The sequence below is a fragment of the Ptychodera flava genome, chromosome 7, assembly GCF_041260155.1.
Source record: "Ptychodera flava strain L36383 chromosome 7, AS_Pfla_20210202, whole genome shotgun sequence".
In the NCBI taxonomy this organism is placed as follows: Eukaryota; Metazoa; Hemichordata; class Enteropneusta; family Ptychoderidae; genus Ptychodera; species Ptychodera flava.
The window spans coordinates 37,653,457-37,669,394 of record NC_091934.1 but is presented as its reverse complement, the minus strand read 5'-3'; the positions used below and the strand labels follow the sequence as shown (position 1 = coordinate 37,669,394).

At 38.2% G+C, this 15,938-nt stretch overlaps 1 protein-coding gene across 5 annotated transcripts in view; it reads right to left on the bottom strand.

Moving 5' to 3' along the window:
* The window catches only part of LOC139137471 (uncharacterized), a 144,654-nt gene that overhangs the window by 90,683 nt on the left and 38,033 nt on the right, over positions 1–15,938 (bottom strand). For 4 of the 5 annotated variants that reach the window (XR_011553393.1, XM_070705592.1, XM_070705593.1 and 1 more), the window contains exons 8-12: positions 5,677–5,834; positions 5,313–5,532; positions 2,951–3,079; positions 2,430–2,604; positions 1,253–1,377 (exon numbers count right to left, since the gene is read on the bottom strand). The exons of the other annotated variant lie outside the window; for it this stretch is intronic. Coding sequence is in view for 3 of the 4 variants with exons in the window: in XM_070705592.1 (XP_070561693.1) it covers positions 1,253–1,377; positions 2,430–2,604; positions 2,951–3,079; positions 5,313–5,532; positions 5,677–5,834 (807 nt within the window). In the remaining variant the exon portion in view is untranslated. The remainder of the gene's footprint in view (positions 1–1,252; positions 1,378–2,429; positions 2,605–2,950; positions 3,080–5,312; positions 5,533–5,676; positions 5,835–15,938) is intronic. 5 annotated transcript variants of the gene reach the window in all.

Here is a 15,938-nt window from a genome sequence, read left to right as displayed (position 1 = left end):
TAACTGTCCACTGATATCTACCTGTTACGTATTAACTTTAAACTCGTTTTCTAATTAAAACAGTGGTGTCTAAAATATAAGTTGACTAAAATGATAAAAATTATCAATGTGTGATAACGATAATTTTACTATAATTTCTAAACTTCATAAAAAATACCCCAATAAAAACAGATTTCAAAGAAAGAGCATGAGCAGATTCTGAGAATTTTTTTAATTTGACGAAAATGACTAATTTTGCCATGATTTAAACAATCTATAAGCGAACATCCCTGTCTACTTCTGAACTCTTTTTCAAAGAGACAAGGCAAGCTGCTGCGGAGAAGATTGTTTTAAAACAAAACAAAAGAAAATGGCAAAAAAATTAATGAAAAATAGACGTTGCAAGATCAGCTCAAAAGTAAGCAACACATATGAGAACTTTCTAATATGCCACTCACATTGCTAAAACAATACTAGGCCCTTGTCCTAGCCTGGTACATGCCCACCTAAAAACAGGTGTGATAAACTGAAACATAAAATGGATCTCAAAATATACACATGAAAGTCATCTCAGTATATGAACTGTTACTTGAAATGTATGAAAATACAACAAAATATTGCTGGAACACGCAAGAAACAACAAACTGATCTTTACAACAATAAATAACTAGCATACCAAAAAGTCAAACTATGCTACACACAAACAATGATCTCAACACGAGATCAAAAACAGGTATACCTGCTTCAGTGTTCTTCCTCGGATTTTCTTGCAGAGGGAGGGCTAATTTGTATAACAATAAATACAATTTTTCAGGTAATATGTTTTTTTTATTTACCAAAAATGAAAGTGTGATTTTATATTTTGAAAAAAATTGCCAGGGTGGGTAAAAAAATAAACAAACAAAAATTGTCGCCATACCCATTTCCTCCAGGCCCCCGAGAAATCAAATGGGCCACCCCTAAGCGAAGCTAGTCGCAAGATCTCGGTTTAATCGCTTCTACTACATTAAACATAGAATACCTTGATTTACAACGAAATTGAAAAGATAGTCATTCTACAGGCCCTGTGGGTAGAGGGACTGTTTAAACGCTGCAGTATAGGCTCCTTATCTAGCATCGGAGTTCATATGACGTATGTTTGAGAAAAACATTTAACGATAAACTATTACAACAGGAGTACCGTAGGTAGGCGTTTCTGAGTAAACTGCGGCCTGCAGAAATGCATCAACACTGAGGGCAGCAATATTGACCGAAGACCTGAAAAATTGCTTACCTTTCACATCAATCCAAACATAGTTTGACTGAAAGTAGAGGTTCCCGTTGTAGCCGTTTGCCAGACACCTGTACATTCCTGAATCTGCATGTGTTGTGTTCAGTATCGCCAGATGTACGGTAACTCTATTGTAATTGTACAGATAAAGAAAATAGTGTCAAATTGGTGCCCATGTTCAATTATTATAGATACCCACCCCCCTTTCTTTCTTCCTATTTTTGCGCCGTGAAATAAGTCAGGGCACTAGCTAACTCTCACGTGGCTGTCATCGAACTGAAGAACAGCCAAGTTGGTTGGTCGACGTAGCACTGGAGAAACAGTATTGTGAATTTAAACTGACAAATGACACTTCCTTTCGAATTTGTTCAGCGCTGAAAGTCATACAACAGCGTTTGCTTGTTTTTTCTTCCTTGTAGCTGAAATCTCGGTTTTTTCTGTGCTGCCTCTTAGAATTTCGATAAGAAAGACTGCATTTAAGGAGGAGAACGTCGTCCAATAAAATTTAAGGCCAGGTCCTTCATAGAACTTTTTGATTTGAACTATGCAAATAATGGTATTTATTTATGGTTTTGCGATAGTTTGGCCGCATATTAACTACATCATTACCTTTTGCAAAGTTAATTTTTTTTCAAGAGTGTTTGCAAAGGTTTGCTCATAGAGTTCGACGAAATTTTCATTTTTCAATCGTCACTAATATGCATTTTGATATATTTGAACCCCAGTTCAAACAAAAAGTATAACTTGTCTCTTCAAATGAGGAGCGGGGTTTGCCCTATAGCGAGTTAAGAACTATTTCTGTGGCTCTAATTACATCTATCACAACTTTTTGTCTTGTCTTTCGCACATGTATGTTTCACAATTATGTTCGTCATATTTCTGGTGAAATAAAATTCACTTCACTTCAATTGTACATTTTCTACAAAAGAAAAGATGTAAGTGTCATTGTGGGGTCAAAGGTCGTGCTAGGGTTAAAACAAGGGTCAAAAGTCGATGTGGTCAAACCCATGGTATTTAACTAAATAGATATTTACGCCTTTCTCATTAACATGCCCCCGGATTCAAATATACTGAAAGCTGGGTTATGGCGACTCATGGGCTCCACTGTTATTGGAAACAAGAACATTGTCAACGATGATATGCAATTTTTTTTAAAATTGTAATCGCAAATTGTATTTACCGATCGTAATATTTCTTTATCATTCTTCCATTGCTAGCAGTGATGAGAATACGCCCATCATGTTCAAATTTGGCATGCCTAATCTTGACATTTGTGAAGTCGCACTCAAAATAGATATTACCATGTATATGAACGGTAGTTGACCGAACAGACATTGAGATTTGTGCTGCCTCAGCTGAAAATATTTGGAAAAATATGGAAAGATGTGTGATCAACATATTAATTAGGTAAGTAGGAAGTTGAAAAATTGAAAATCAAATGAAAGGTTTATTAGGTCAACGAATTATTCACACAGGGAGTTATTGTCCCGATATTGTTGGAACTCAAATGCAGGAGAAAACGAACGCAAAGTTACTGCAACTGAAGCATGCAATTGCTATTTTCTGTTTTCGTGCAATTGCGATCGTCGATGTTTCAACAATAAATGTATAAAGAATGCAGGGGATGGAACAAAGCAGGAAGTAAAATCAAGAAATAAGTCAAAATTTAAACGAATTAATCGTAACAAGCACTTAACTCACGGATATCACAGGCCGGCCCTTGCCATCCAGGTGCACATTTACAAGCACCGTTCCATGCGTGACAAGTTGCCCCATTCTTGCACATACATTCCCTGTCGCATCGAGCCCCAAACGTTCCATGGGGACAACCTAAAAAGAACAAGCAAATCACATCTTCACTTTGCCCACCGATATGGTTACCTATTTGTCCTCTCTGTGATGGACGGTACATTACGATATGATTATGTGGAGAAAGCTACGGTATTCTTCCACATTAAAGTGGCACTCCCACTTGGTAACATTTTTAAACACGATTTTTTAATGCCAACGGTCGATATTTGACATGGCGACTGCGCGCGGATCGCGAGATATCGATAAAAATATGTCATTTCCCGAGCGTATTTTTCACATCCCGAAGTTTCACGATCGTTTCTGATTGTGACCCAAAATCCCCCGGAGGTTTGTTGTTGTGCTGATTGAAGATATTCTAGGGAGTCCATAATAAGTTCGAACGACGCAATTGATTTACCTCCCACTGCGAAGACTTTATATACAGCATTATGCCTTTACCTCAAGAAAGTTTTTTAGAACTATTCCTTAGTTTTTGTCGTTTTCATTATTCTCAATCAGTTGTATTATATTTTTAACCAATACAACATAGATATAAGTTTTTTACGTGTAAAATATTAGCCGCCTCTGATGACTACATTTTGTCATCTGCCAGTGCTGAGGCAGCCTGTCGGCCGAAACTAAGTTCCCTTTCGTAAAAATGTTTCCAATTTGAATATGCAAGAAAATGTACAGTTCAGATTTTTATCACTGTATATCATATCCTACCGCGTCATGGTAGTTTTTGCCATATTCAGTTTCAAAATGTTGAAATCCTGTCAATGTCCATTGCCACTGTATTGTATTGCATTGTCGACTCAAGTCGGCTATCCTTGAAGTGCGCTCCTAGCAAGGCAAAGGATGTGTTATACTTAGGTTTGCCGACCGCGATTATCCAGGGTGTTTCCGTGATGAAATTTTTTTTCAAGTCAAATGTACTCTAAATATTTATAGAGTTTTCCTGTGGAAAGGGTTAATCTGTGTGCGACCAGAATTGAGTCACAGACCATCGATGCATCGTTTATCAATGGATAAGAATGCCGAGGCGCTCCCGATAGTTTTCCCAGCGGCTACACTAGTCACCTATGCGAATTCTGGTGGAATCAGCAAACTTTCTTTTTCGTTTTTTTGCCGAGTCAGTAGGACTTGGCTTTCTCCAACGGGGCATGACCGATCACCGACGCGAGTGGTACTATGGGCGTACTGCAACGTCACTGTAAACTCGTACTCCCGAGCTTAGTTGACAACCCCCAGTGTCGAACGTTTGATGTTCGGAAGCTGAATTTAGTAGGCCACCGGAATTCAAACTTTAACTTTTTTTATGACACGTTTTTATCGATATCTCGCGATCCGCGCGCAGTCGCCACGTCAAATATCGACCGTTGGCATTAAAATAATGTGTTTTAAAAATGTTACCAAGTGGGAGTGCCACTAGAAAATAGGATGTGCCTCGGGGACAGATATTCTGCCTCTCTAGTTTGACAATTCTTGGCTGATCTGCCATTTATTGGGCCTCATTTTAAAGCTCGCTCTTGGAGTAAGAAAAAATATCACCAGCTTAGTTTTTCGAAAATTGGACATTTCATTTTCCCTCATAGAGGTAAACAGGGATGGGGACCACTTTGAATTTTAAATAATGGGAAATGCTAGGCATTTTGTCTCTCCAGTTGCAAACTTTACTTGGTGACCTCTCATTTTAATTTTTGATTTGGTAAGAGGATGGTTGAAAAGTTCATCGATGAAAGCTGATAAAACACTTTTTAAGTGTTTCACTTTTCGACGAGCACACTAGCTTAAAGGCACTTTTGGACGGTGATTCTGATTTTTATTCTTGATTTGATAAGGAAATGGTTTATACTTTCACTGAGGAAGTTTGAGCAGCAAAAGTTAAAGTCTTTCAATTTCGAGGCACGTACTACCTTAATTACATTTTTAGAGTTTTAGTTCCCGCGTAGTAATTTAAAGCTAAGAAAATTTATCAGCCAATCATAATCATGGATGTCGAAGGGAAAGAAAGTTAAACACAATTGCTCTGTGGAAGAATCTTCGTTCATCCGCTTAAGATTGCATCCATTACTTTTTGTTGCAAGATCACAGTAAAAGTTTGTTGGAATAAAAGAAAATGTGTGCTGATAAAAAATAAATGAGTTGGTCTAAGATTATCGATTACACCTCTTTCTCAACTGCACATTAAAATGCGCATGCACCTTTCTCAAAAACGCCTTAAAATACGCATGTCAAAACAAGTAGCATTCATGCAGCCTACGATACGTACCAATAATTACAATATGGTAGGTCACATATGGTGGTAAGATAGTCTGACCGGTCGCCCGTTCTTTCACCGAAATTTTGAGTATGTACTCTACGGAAGGCAATACACCTTTCATCGTAGATTCTATGTACATTTCCTTGGCCGCATATTCATTATACGATTCTGACCGTCTTCCTGATGACAATATCCGTGTTATCAAATCTTTCGCTTTTGGGTAGCCCCACTAGAAGAGACAAATATGAAATTATTTTTAAGTTGCATCCTAATAAAAAAAATACAGTTTTTCTGGAAATATCACATATATCTTCAACAGGGTATATGAATATATTATTTGTCGTGCAGGAACAGACGGACCATTTACTCATACCTCATACGATCGTATTTGGAAATGTTCGGATTCAGGTCCATTTATCCATACTTCCTCTACATCTTGGGTAACCTGGTTCATAATCACCAACGCAACGTCAGTAAAGTTGAAGTGGTTAAATAATTTCAGGTCGAAAGGCCAGCCCACAGTGAAGCAGCCTGTAAAACAAAATTGCAAACTATTTTCACAGAAAGTATTTGTCTGCAGGCTTTATAGCATTCCGTATAACATGTTACGGTCAAAATCAACAATTATTTGACCACAGAGTTTACAAATTTTAATATTTTTTGTTATCAGTGCATATGTCAGTTACCCCAGTGAATCACTGCCAAATTTCCGCAACCAGTGTTTACACAACACCTTGCATATAGGAAAAGCATGCTTGATTTTATTCAGTTAGTGGGTGAACGGCACTTGAGAATCATCGTTCTCAGAGAAGCAGATAGTTTCTCATCAGAATTGCTTGTAACAATCCTGTTTGAGGATAAGGCTTGAACCTGTTTGATGCCATAGTTTTCTACGAACATACATAATATCCGGCGAGTTGAGTCTTTTGTATTAAGGGAGAACCATTTGATTTCGGGGGGGTATGGAGGATTTTGAGAAAAAAATTGTCGCCAGGTGAGATAGAAGAAAAAAAATTGATCCTGTCATGGCCTGAGAAAAAAAATTGTCATAACAGACAGAAGTGAAAAAAAAATTGTCACAATGCACCAGAAATTAGCAAAATTTGGAAACCCTATTCTCATGTATTCTTTGCCGGCGCGCCACCATAGGCGGCGCAAATGTTTTTTACCACAAGCAATTCTTATGTTTTTTTCCCAGCACTTATGATATAAGCATGCACTACATAGGTCTACTTTACACCTCAGTACACTCAATGTTTTCCTTCCCTTTTCTGACCCAAGAAATCATATTTCAGGATTTCTGTTGCAATATCTCAATGGCATAGGCACTATCTAAAGGGGACTTTTTGACTTCTGTAAATTGTGAAAATTTTAAAACACAAGACAGGAGTCAATAAACTAGTGTTAAAATCAATATATTATTCTCTCAATATAAATATATTAGGAAGATTTACAAGTTGACAATGAAAAATTGAGGAGCAACAAATATAATGAATACAAGGGAGGGGGTCACTAAAAAAATTGAAAACTTCAGGGGGGGTTTACTCAAAATGTGGAGAGGCAGAAGGGGGCGGGGTTACTCAATTTTTTTTTTTGCGAAATAAATTGAAACACATCTCAGATTACACCATTGCACACATCCATTTCTCAAAATTTTCAATGCGAGAGGAGGGCACCCCCTCTTGTGCTCTCCTCCCCCTTGGGTCTTCTGACAGTTTTACTGGTAAAAGACAAATTTAAAATACCTGTCGGATTGCACTACACACTGCACCGTGGCGCACATCAATTTCTCAAAATTTTCACAGGATCTAGGACAAAACTGAACTGTTGTGAATTCATCCTTTATTATCACAGAAACATGTTCTCATTTACCTCAGTTCAATGACCATTTTGACAGTTAAACATACCATATTCATGTTTTTCATTAGAAGCTGGCAGCTGGAGAAATGACACAAGAAGGTCACAGATTTTCCGTTCCTGTATATTTATTTATCTTCAGTCTCTGGCAAACAGAACTGTTTTTCACAAATTGTATTGTCATTGTTTGGTTGTTGAATATTGTGACACAAACACTGATCATGCAAAAAACGTAAAAAAATATTGCAGTGTTCAATGTAATTTTCAAACAGTTTTACAGAGTGCAAAATACCTGAAAGTCCTCTCAGATTGCACCATTAAACACATCAATTTCCCAAAATTTCCAATACGAGAGGGGGAAACCCCATCTCGTGCTCTCCCCCTTGGGGTGTTCTAACAGTTTCACTTAGTAAAAAATAAAAACACCTCTCAGATTGCATCAGACTGCATCATTGCACACATCAATATCTTAAAAATTTCCATGCAAGATAGGGAAAAGCCCCTGTGACACTTTCCCCCTAAGCCTCTCGCGTGTTCTCCCCCTGTACTTTCAAATTCTGCCCGGTCAGATATCCTAGTGAAAACTCTGTCATTCAAAATTTCTGAGTTTCAGGCCGTAATAATGACGGCTCCCTTATATTATACAACGCATCACAAACTTGATGACAAGAAAAAAAATTGCATTGCTACTCCATTTGAAAAAAAAAAATTGATGCAGCTCTGACAGTAGAAAAAAAAATTGCTGTCACTGTGACAGGGAAAAAAATTTGCTCCCATACCCATTTCCTCCATACCCCCCCCCCAAAATCAAATGGTTCTCCCCTAAGTAAGCTTATTGCTTAATGAATTATCAAAGGAACCTCGATAGCCTTGTTCCATTGTGTAAGACCCTGTGCATGTGTTGAGCTAAGCTTGCTGATGGCTAAGAAATGAATGAGCTCGTATGGACGCCGATCAAGGTCTTACGGACTCTTACTACAATTATAGCATCAGTGAGTTCAAGTTGATTTTACTACTTGTACTCTATCAGGGCTCGAGGTTAGTGATAGTCCTGCGTCCATAGACTACCAAAATTTTTCTGGGCTACCAAAATCCATGAAATGGTAGTCCACACAGACAACCAGGAGTTGGAGACAAATTATTTTGAGACTTAAGAAGTTTGTTTGTGCACTACATTTTTCATTAATGGTTATTCTATTGGACTTTTGATATTCACCTAAGTCAAACCATTGATGACGAAGAACAGAATTCGGAAGCTTCAGCATTGGAAAATGAATCGCAAGAACCAAGGCGTAGCAGCCGTATCAAGAAACCAACTGAAAGGGGACTTGGAATGATGTTAGCTAATAAAGGTAGCTTCTTAGAGAAAACAGCCAGTTCACTAACCTTAAAGGCTGATGAAATACACACACTCATCAGTGAGAAGGCAGACGTATTTACAATCAAGCCGAAGTTTGAAGTATGGATGAAGCTTCACAAAGACTTTGTCTCCACTGCTAAGGAATATTGGGAATTACTCCAGGAGGATCAGATGGATATTGGCTGTAAAGCGTTGGTGGAGCTTTTTTAGACCCTCCTCGAAGAAACTATGGAACGGCTGAGTAAACAAGAAGAGGGTGCGACACCAGTACATCCGCACGATGACATGAAAGCAGAAGATAGTATCTCTCAAGTGAGCAAACCGAGAACTAGGCTATCTATAGCCAGCGGACTAAGTAGAGCCAGTCGCCATACTAGCTACAGTTCGATCTTTATTACCAAAATAACAGACGAAAGGAGAAGGATTAAATTGTTTGCAATATCTGCGCAACTTAAGAAGAAGCAAGAAATTGAGCATGCCAAGTATAGGCTGCCACTCCAGGAAGAACGCCAGAGGTAAAAAATGGAACGTACAAAGCATAAGCTTCGACTCAAGGAGGAGCAACATATTCTTGACACGAAGATTGCTGTAGCCAATGCCAAAGCTATGTCCCTGAATACATTTTTAGATTATGGACTCGAGGATGACATCGCCATCAATATTAAGACTGAACCGCAAGAGGATGAATCTGTTGTGTTCATCAGAACTAAAACAAAGAAGACCACACTACCAGTACGAGTCTATAAGAAGAAAACTCCTGCAATGGAAAGTGAGAGTGACAGTGAGTTAGATGGTTCAGAAGATGCAGTCAGCGCAGCAGCTTCCACAAGCAGTAGTGGCAGTAGCATGAGTAGCATGAGCAAGACATCACGTGACTCTGTGTAGTGGGCGATGATCATAGCAAAAAGGAAATGTCTACCGTTATAAAGACGTTTTACGGCAACATCATGGAGTACAGATCATTCATAGATGAGTTTTAGACCAAACTTGTACCGACTGCAGAAGATGACAAAGATAAATTCACTCTGCTGAGACAGTTCACAGAAGGTACAGCCCATAAAATACTTCAAGGGTATTCAGGTATAGACGCAAGTGAATCATATCAAGGTGCCATGGAGGAGCTGGAGATGTGCTATGGTGATCCACACGAGATAGCCAATGCCTACCTGAGGAAGGTTTTAGACCGACCTTCAATCAAGCCAGACAACGTTGCCTCATTAGACAAGTTCCCAATCTTCTTGAATCGATGCATGACAGCAGCCCAATGTGTTGATGGGCTAGAAATACTCGATAATTCCGAAAATATGAAGCGTATTGTCAGGAAGCTTCCTTACTTCATCCAAGATTCTTGGAGTAAACGCACAGCGAAGATACACAAGGCCAAAAGGAAAGTAAGATGTGAAGACCTCGTCGATCTGGTGAACTCTGAAGCTAGCAGACAGTCATGCCCGGACTACAGTGGACAGGCCTTGGCTAGTCTCAACAATCCGGTGAAAAAGAAGAAAGCAACAGACAGAGTGGAACAATCTTTTACTACTAGTGTTACGAGCCACAAGAAGACGAACCAAGGGAGCAAGAAGAGCAGCACTTCAACCTCCAAACCACACAAGGCTCAGCAGACTGTGCCTGTACTGCAAAAATAGCGATCACCCTTTCGAAAGTTGCAAACGATTGATTGCAGCTAGTCAAGATGATACTGTTAAGCTCCTGAGAAACCAAAGTGTATGTTTTGATTGTCTGAAGCCTGGTCATCTGAGTAAGGACTGCAAGCAGAAAGGTAAATGCTTCAAATGCCAAGGAAAACACCCAATAGTGCTACATCAGGATCATCGACCGACAACCAATAAATATGATGATGATGATGATTCAAAGAAACAAATACAGATAGAGTGCAACAGAAGTAGACCAAGTACAGCCCTGTCTTGGGACCGGAGGTCAAGATGATGACACCAGTGGCGAGGATGATAACTGCAAGGTCCTGCTTACTATTATCCCTGTCAAGGTGAAGTTGAAAGGCTCAAATAGAATGGTACAGACTTATGCCTTTCTGGACACAGGTAGTGTCATATCATGCTGCACAGAAACATTACAGAGAAAACGTGGAGCCACAGGTAGAAAGGCAAAGCTGACGATAAACACAATGAACGGCTTAGTCACCCACACCTGAGACAAAGTCACAGGTATAGAAGTGTACTACCTAGACTGCTCAGAGCCACAACTAGAGCCGAAAACAGTATACACTAAACCAGGACATGCGTCTTTGAAGACTAAATCCCTCGCCAAGAAGATACGGCGCTTGTCTTTTGAATTTGTAGTTTCATTGTTTGGCACACACGGATTTTCTTGACTGTAACCGTACAAGTTGTTTAACTCTGACCACAATATCAAAGGATGTGAAGATTGCCACACATTCTCTTATCGTACCAATGTTTCTAAATAAAAACACTGTAGCAGAGCTTTAACCTCTTGAAAAAAGTGATAGTTGAAGTATTTTTCCTAATACAGGCGTTTGATCGGCTCAAAACTTTTCAACCTGGTCGACCCATGGAGGTAGCTCACAGAGCATACTTTACCTCACAATTGTCAACCACACTGCAAGGTGCGATCATTACAACAAGACGCAGCGTTATTTGTACGGATAACTCTTTTAGGGGAGGAATATAGAAAAAAAATCCAAAATTGGAGCTAGTCTTTATGGAAATGGCCAAAATACATTTGTATTGAACCCAGAAACATAGCTCAAGACATGCCTATAATTTGTTGTAAGTTATGACTGACGGCTCATCATTTTTAATAGCTGCAATAACAGTAGCCCATGAACAATGCGCAGGCTTTTTCTGGCATGTTGGCCGTGTAGCACCCGCCCCAGCCAGCTCACAGCCAACTTGACAGGAAAAGCCAGCACATGGTTCAGGGGCTAAAATTATTGCAGCTGCAGTTTTGAGGCTTCTTATTATAAACTCAACGTCGATGACTTCAATGTAGAACACGATTGGAACTAAATTGGGATAATTGGATTGGCAGAATTTCTAAAGAATTTTAGAAATTTCTCTAATTTTACACCATATTTGCTTACCATCTTTGAAATTTTATACACAATTTACGATGCTGTTGAAATCTTATGAGTAAGAATCAGTGCATGATAGTATCTAATGCAATATTGTTCAAAACATATGAACAATATTCACATTTGGATGAAAATATGAGAGTTTGTCCGTAGTTTCTTCATTACTGAAACACTAGTAATAATGTCAGTTTGTCATTTTTTCTCTACCAAAATGAAGCTTTTCGATTGATTTACAGTTAAGTCAGTCAGGGTCTTTTAAAATGTGCCCTGACTCAATTTTATGTTTATGAAGCCTTAAATTCATGAAAAAGTCAGGGGCATTTCAAAAGTGCCCTGACTCAAAATTCGTCAATTAGAGAAATTTAAGCATTTTGTCTCGCTTCTTCAGTACATTTACACAAAATGAACTTATTTTCATAAATGAATCCGATGAAAGAGGTATGCAATAATCGTTGTGTTTTCGTTGTTTTGTCCGATGAGAACAATATTTCAAATTTTACACTATTCTATCATTTTGTAAAATTTCAGCTGTAAAAATTTCGATTTCGTTACAATTTCCTAGTAATACTCTCATCCAATTTTCCCAAATTAGTTCCATCGTGTTGTAGCTATAGTTTCTCATTTCAGAGTGAGTTACTAAACTGGTCTTGCAAAAACAGACGGAGTCGAAATGTTCTTTACTGTCAATGCTGCCAATTGAAATATCTCTCTTCACTGTTTGTATGTATTGTCTATGAATCGCTTTATCACCACCAATGTCTAAAAGTATTTTGTGAACTATCAATGGCTCGAGATCACTACTGAATGTCTTTCCATGGACGTACGTCGATCCTTCCCAGTGTATTGTTCATTCTTTCGATGGATTACTCCAAGGCAATAAATATGAGAAAATTAGCTCTGCGTGGCAGGGATGTGTGTTACTGACTTTGGGGCTGAAACACACAGCCCTACCAAGGAGAACTATGAGAGGGTATGACGATAGCCATTGGTCAAACGTCATCACACAGACATGATTTTATTTTGTCTAAGACACTCAGAGATATGCAGAGATATGTGCATGGGCTGACCAAAGCCGCAAAGTTTTGAGCCAATCACATGTCTGAATCAGGAAAAGTTACTTTTTCGAGAGGTAAAAGATTTGCTACAGACGATTGTAGCTTGCAGCTGGAGGAGTACTGTGTACAGTTCAGCGCGTTCTTAAGACGACTATGGAGAGTTCGGATAGCGATATTTCTGACATTGAGTATTACTTTTCCCTGACTAAAATCAAACCATACTAATTTGAACCAAGATATGTAATAATTGGAAAGCATCTCAAAACATCGTTCATATCTTGGTTGTTTGCGTTTTGTGTATGATTCAGCGGAGGGAGTCACTGTGCTTGTACAGACCCTGAACTGGATTGGAGACACTGAGTGACCCTGCGATCCTTCAATGCTACGTTTCTAAAACAGAGTTTTCTGTATCAGTCGCTAAAAATTATATGATACGGAAGGATTGACTGATTGTATGTGTTACCGTGTAAGTCGAGCTTGGCCAGAAGGTTGCAAAATCTCTGATGATATTTATTCGCGATTTTACAAATCTATTATAGTGTCGTCTATTTTTCGAAGCTGGTGTCGAACTTAGGAAGTCAAGCTTAATCAGATCTACAAAGTGATGAAATCGCCGATATAATGGATATTTGCCCGCTATTTAAACAAATAGTATCATCTTAAAGCTTGTTGTAAGGAATGTATTTCATACAAGACCAGCCCAAACTCCCGATGATTTCCGATATGTCCTAGCTCTGTTCAAGTCCCAATCACCAAGTAAAAATGTTTACATGTAAAGAATGTAATTTGTGCAAAGGCCTCGTGAGTCCCGATGATATCCGATTGGCCCTGTCGACGAAGTCCCGTGTGGACATTTAATGAAAAAAATGCTTTACATGTAAAAAATGTATTTTGTGCATTAATCTGGTAAACCAGAGCCCACCAAAATTCTTACAACCGACTGAACGTTCGCCCACCGTTCCAGTTCCCGGTACTCCGAACGCGTATGCTAACCGGTACCTGAGTCATTCAGATGAATCGAGAGAGAGTCCTTCGCGTCGTGGCAGCGTTGATGAAGCTGTTAATAGGACGAGTTCTACATATCGCCGGACACAGTCTCGCATATCGGGTCCACATCGTCCACGATTCATTAGAGATGACGGTCGTAACAGAACTGTAATGTCCTCGTATTAGGTGATTTGATTACTAAGTACATTAACACGAGTTTGTTATATAAGAATAAGCGTTCTGTTAAGCTTAGAGCTTCAAATATTGATGAAGCTTATTCATGTCTGAGAAATGTCAATAATATTGATGCAGAGATTGTAATCTTGCATATAGGGTCGAATGATGTTGGTTACTTACGTGATGATGTAATAATTGATGGAATAATTTCACTGTGTAATGAAGTTAAATATGTCTGTCCTAAAGCGTTGATTATTGTGTCGGGTATCTTACCTTTCCATGGTGAATACTCCATTCTAAATAATCAAATCCAGTATATTAATGAGAGGGTTAAGAATGCATGTTCTGATATAAATCACTGCGTCTTTGTAGATCATAATAGATTAGGTAACAATAGTTACCTGTATCACAGTGATGGAATTCATATAAATTCACGTGGCACAAGTTTATTGGTGAGTGATATTAAATGGGGTGTCAGAGGATCAAAGAGGAGCAGTGTGATCACTCATTCTCATACATATAGATCCCCGTCAAATTTTAGACGGATGGATAGTAATGATTCTTTCCTAGTAAATAGGCCCTACAATAGAAGGCCATACTATAATTATGGCAATGGTGTATACACTAGTAGATATGACCATGGTGATCGAAACCAGATTTAGATTGTGACCAGCATATGTTGATGTGCTTTGTTTCTTTTCATGTTGTTTGTTTGTTTTTAATGTCCTGGAACGTTCTGGATACAGCCACTATGGCTACAATGTTACACTGTGCTTCAATAGAGTTGAGTATCTATTAACATTTGTCAAGGTAGTGCGTAATTTAGCACACCTGTTGTTCTGGCTACTTTTTTCTATTTCTATTCGTAGTCAGCTGTTCATCAAGTTTTCCTTTAATTTATCCAGTTCTGTTAGTCAGCTTTTACACTGCCATGTGTTTTACTTCGCGGAGACAGAGTACTGCTGCTTTAAGAAGAAATTTTAAGCGTTCTTTCTTACGTGTTGGAAGTTGGAACATCCAAGGTGGTTTATCAAAAAAATGTGATGATGAAGATTTTCTATCAATTGTTAACCAATTTGATATTATGTGTATTCAAGAAACGTGGCTTTCGAAGTCAAACACTTTTGCATTAGATAGTTATAGTTATTTTCGATCTGATAGAAGTTTACAACATAAACGTAGTAAACGTGCTGCTGGGGGATCTGTTGTTGTATTTAAGTCGTGCCTTAAGACAGGTATTCATAAGATAAATTCAAAAATTTCTGACTTGCTCTGGGTAAAACTTGATAAGGATTTTTTCTCATTCAGTAGTGATGTTTTTTATGTGTTGTGTATATTTACCTCCACAAGGGTCTGTAATGCATGTAAATAATGATTATTTTGAAACTCTTCATTCTGAGATTCTTGAATTTTCTAGTTTGGGAGACATAATGTTAGTAGGAGACTTTAATGCCAGGACAGGTAATTTGCAAGATTATATTCAACATGATAACATAAATCACTGTCCTACACCCAATGATTATATTCCTGACTCTGTACACAATAGAATTTCAATGGATAATGGTAGTTGTAGTATCAATTCCTTTGGGAGACAACTTACTGATCTTTGCATTCAAAACGGCTTACAGATTTTAAATGGTAGAACTGCAGGGGATCTTTATGGAAAACCAACTTGTTACAAGGGAGGAAATGGATTTAGTACAGTAGATTATGGTATTGTTACAAAGAATTTGGTGAACCGTATAGATTATTTCAAAGTATATACTTTTACACATTTCTCTGATCATTGTCCAATAGGTTTTTCTATGAATATAAATAATATTGTGAAGCAGTCAGTTGATGTAGAATGTAAACCATGTTCAAGTAAATATTTGTGGAATGATAATGCTAAACAAGATTTCTTAAATACTCTGCAAAGTTCATCAATTCAAGAAGACTTTAGAAATTTTAATATTGCGTGTCATAGTTCCCATTCTTGTGATAATATTGTAAAAGTATTTGAAGGTATTATTCACAAAGTTTCAGATCGCTGTTTACGTAAGGTTACGCCGAAATTGAAAAAGAAGAAATCAAAACGTGTTTTTCAGCCTTGGTTTGATAAGTCTTGTTTTTCACTTCGTAAAGATCTTAAA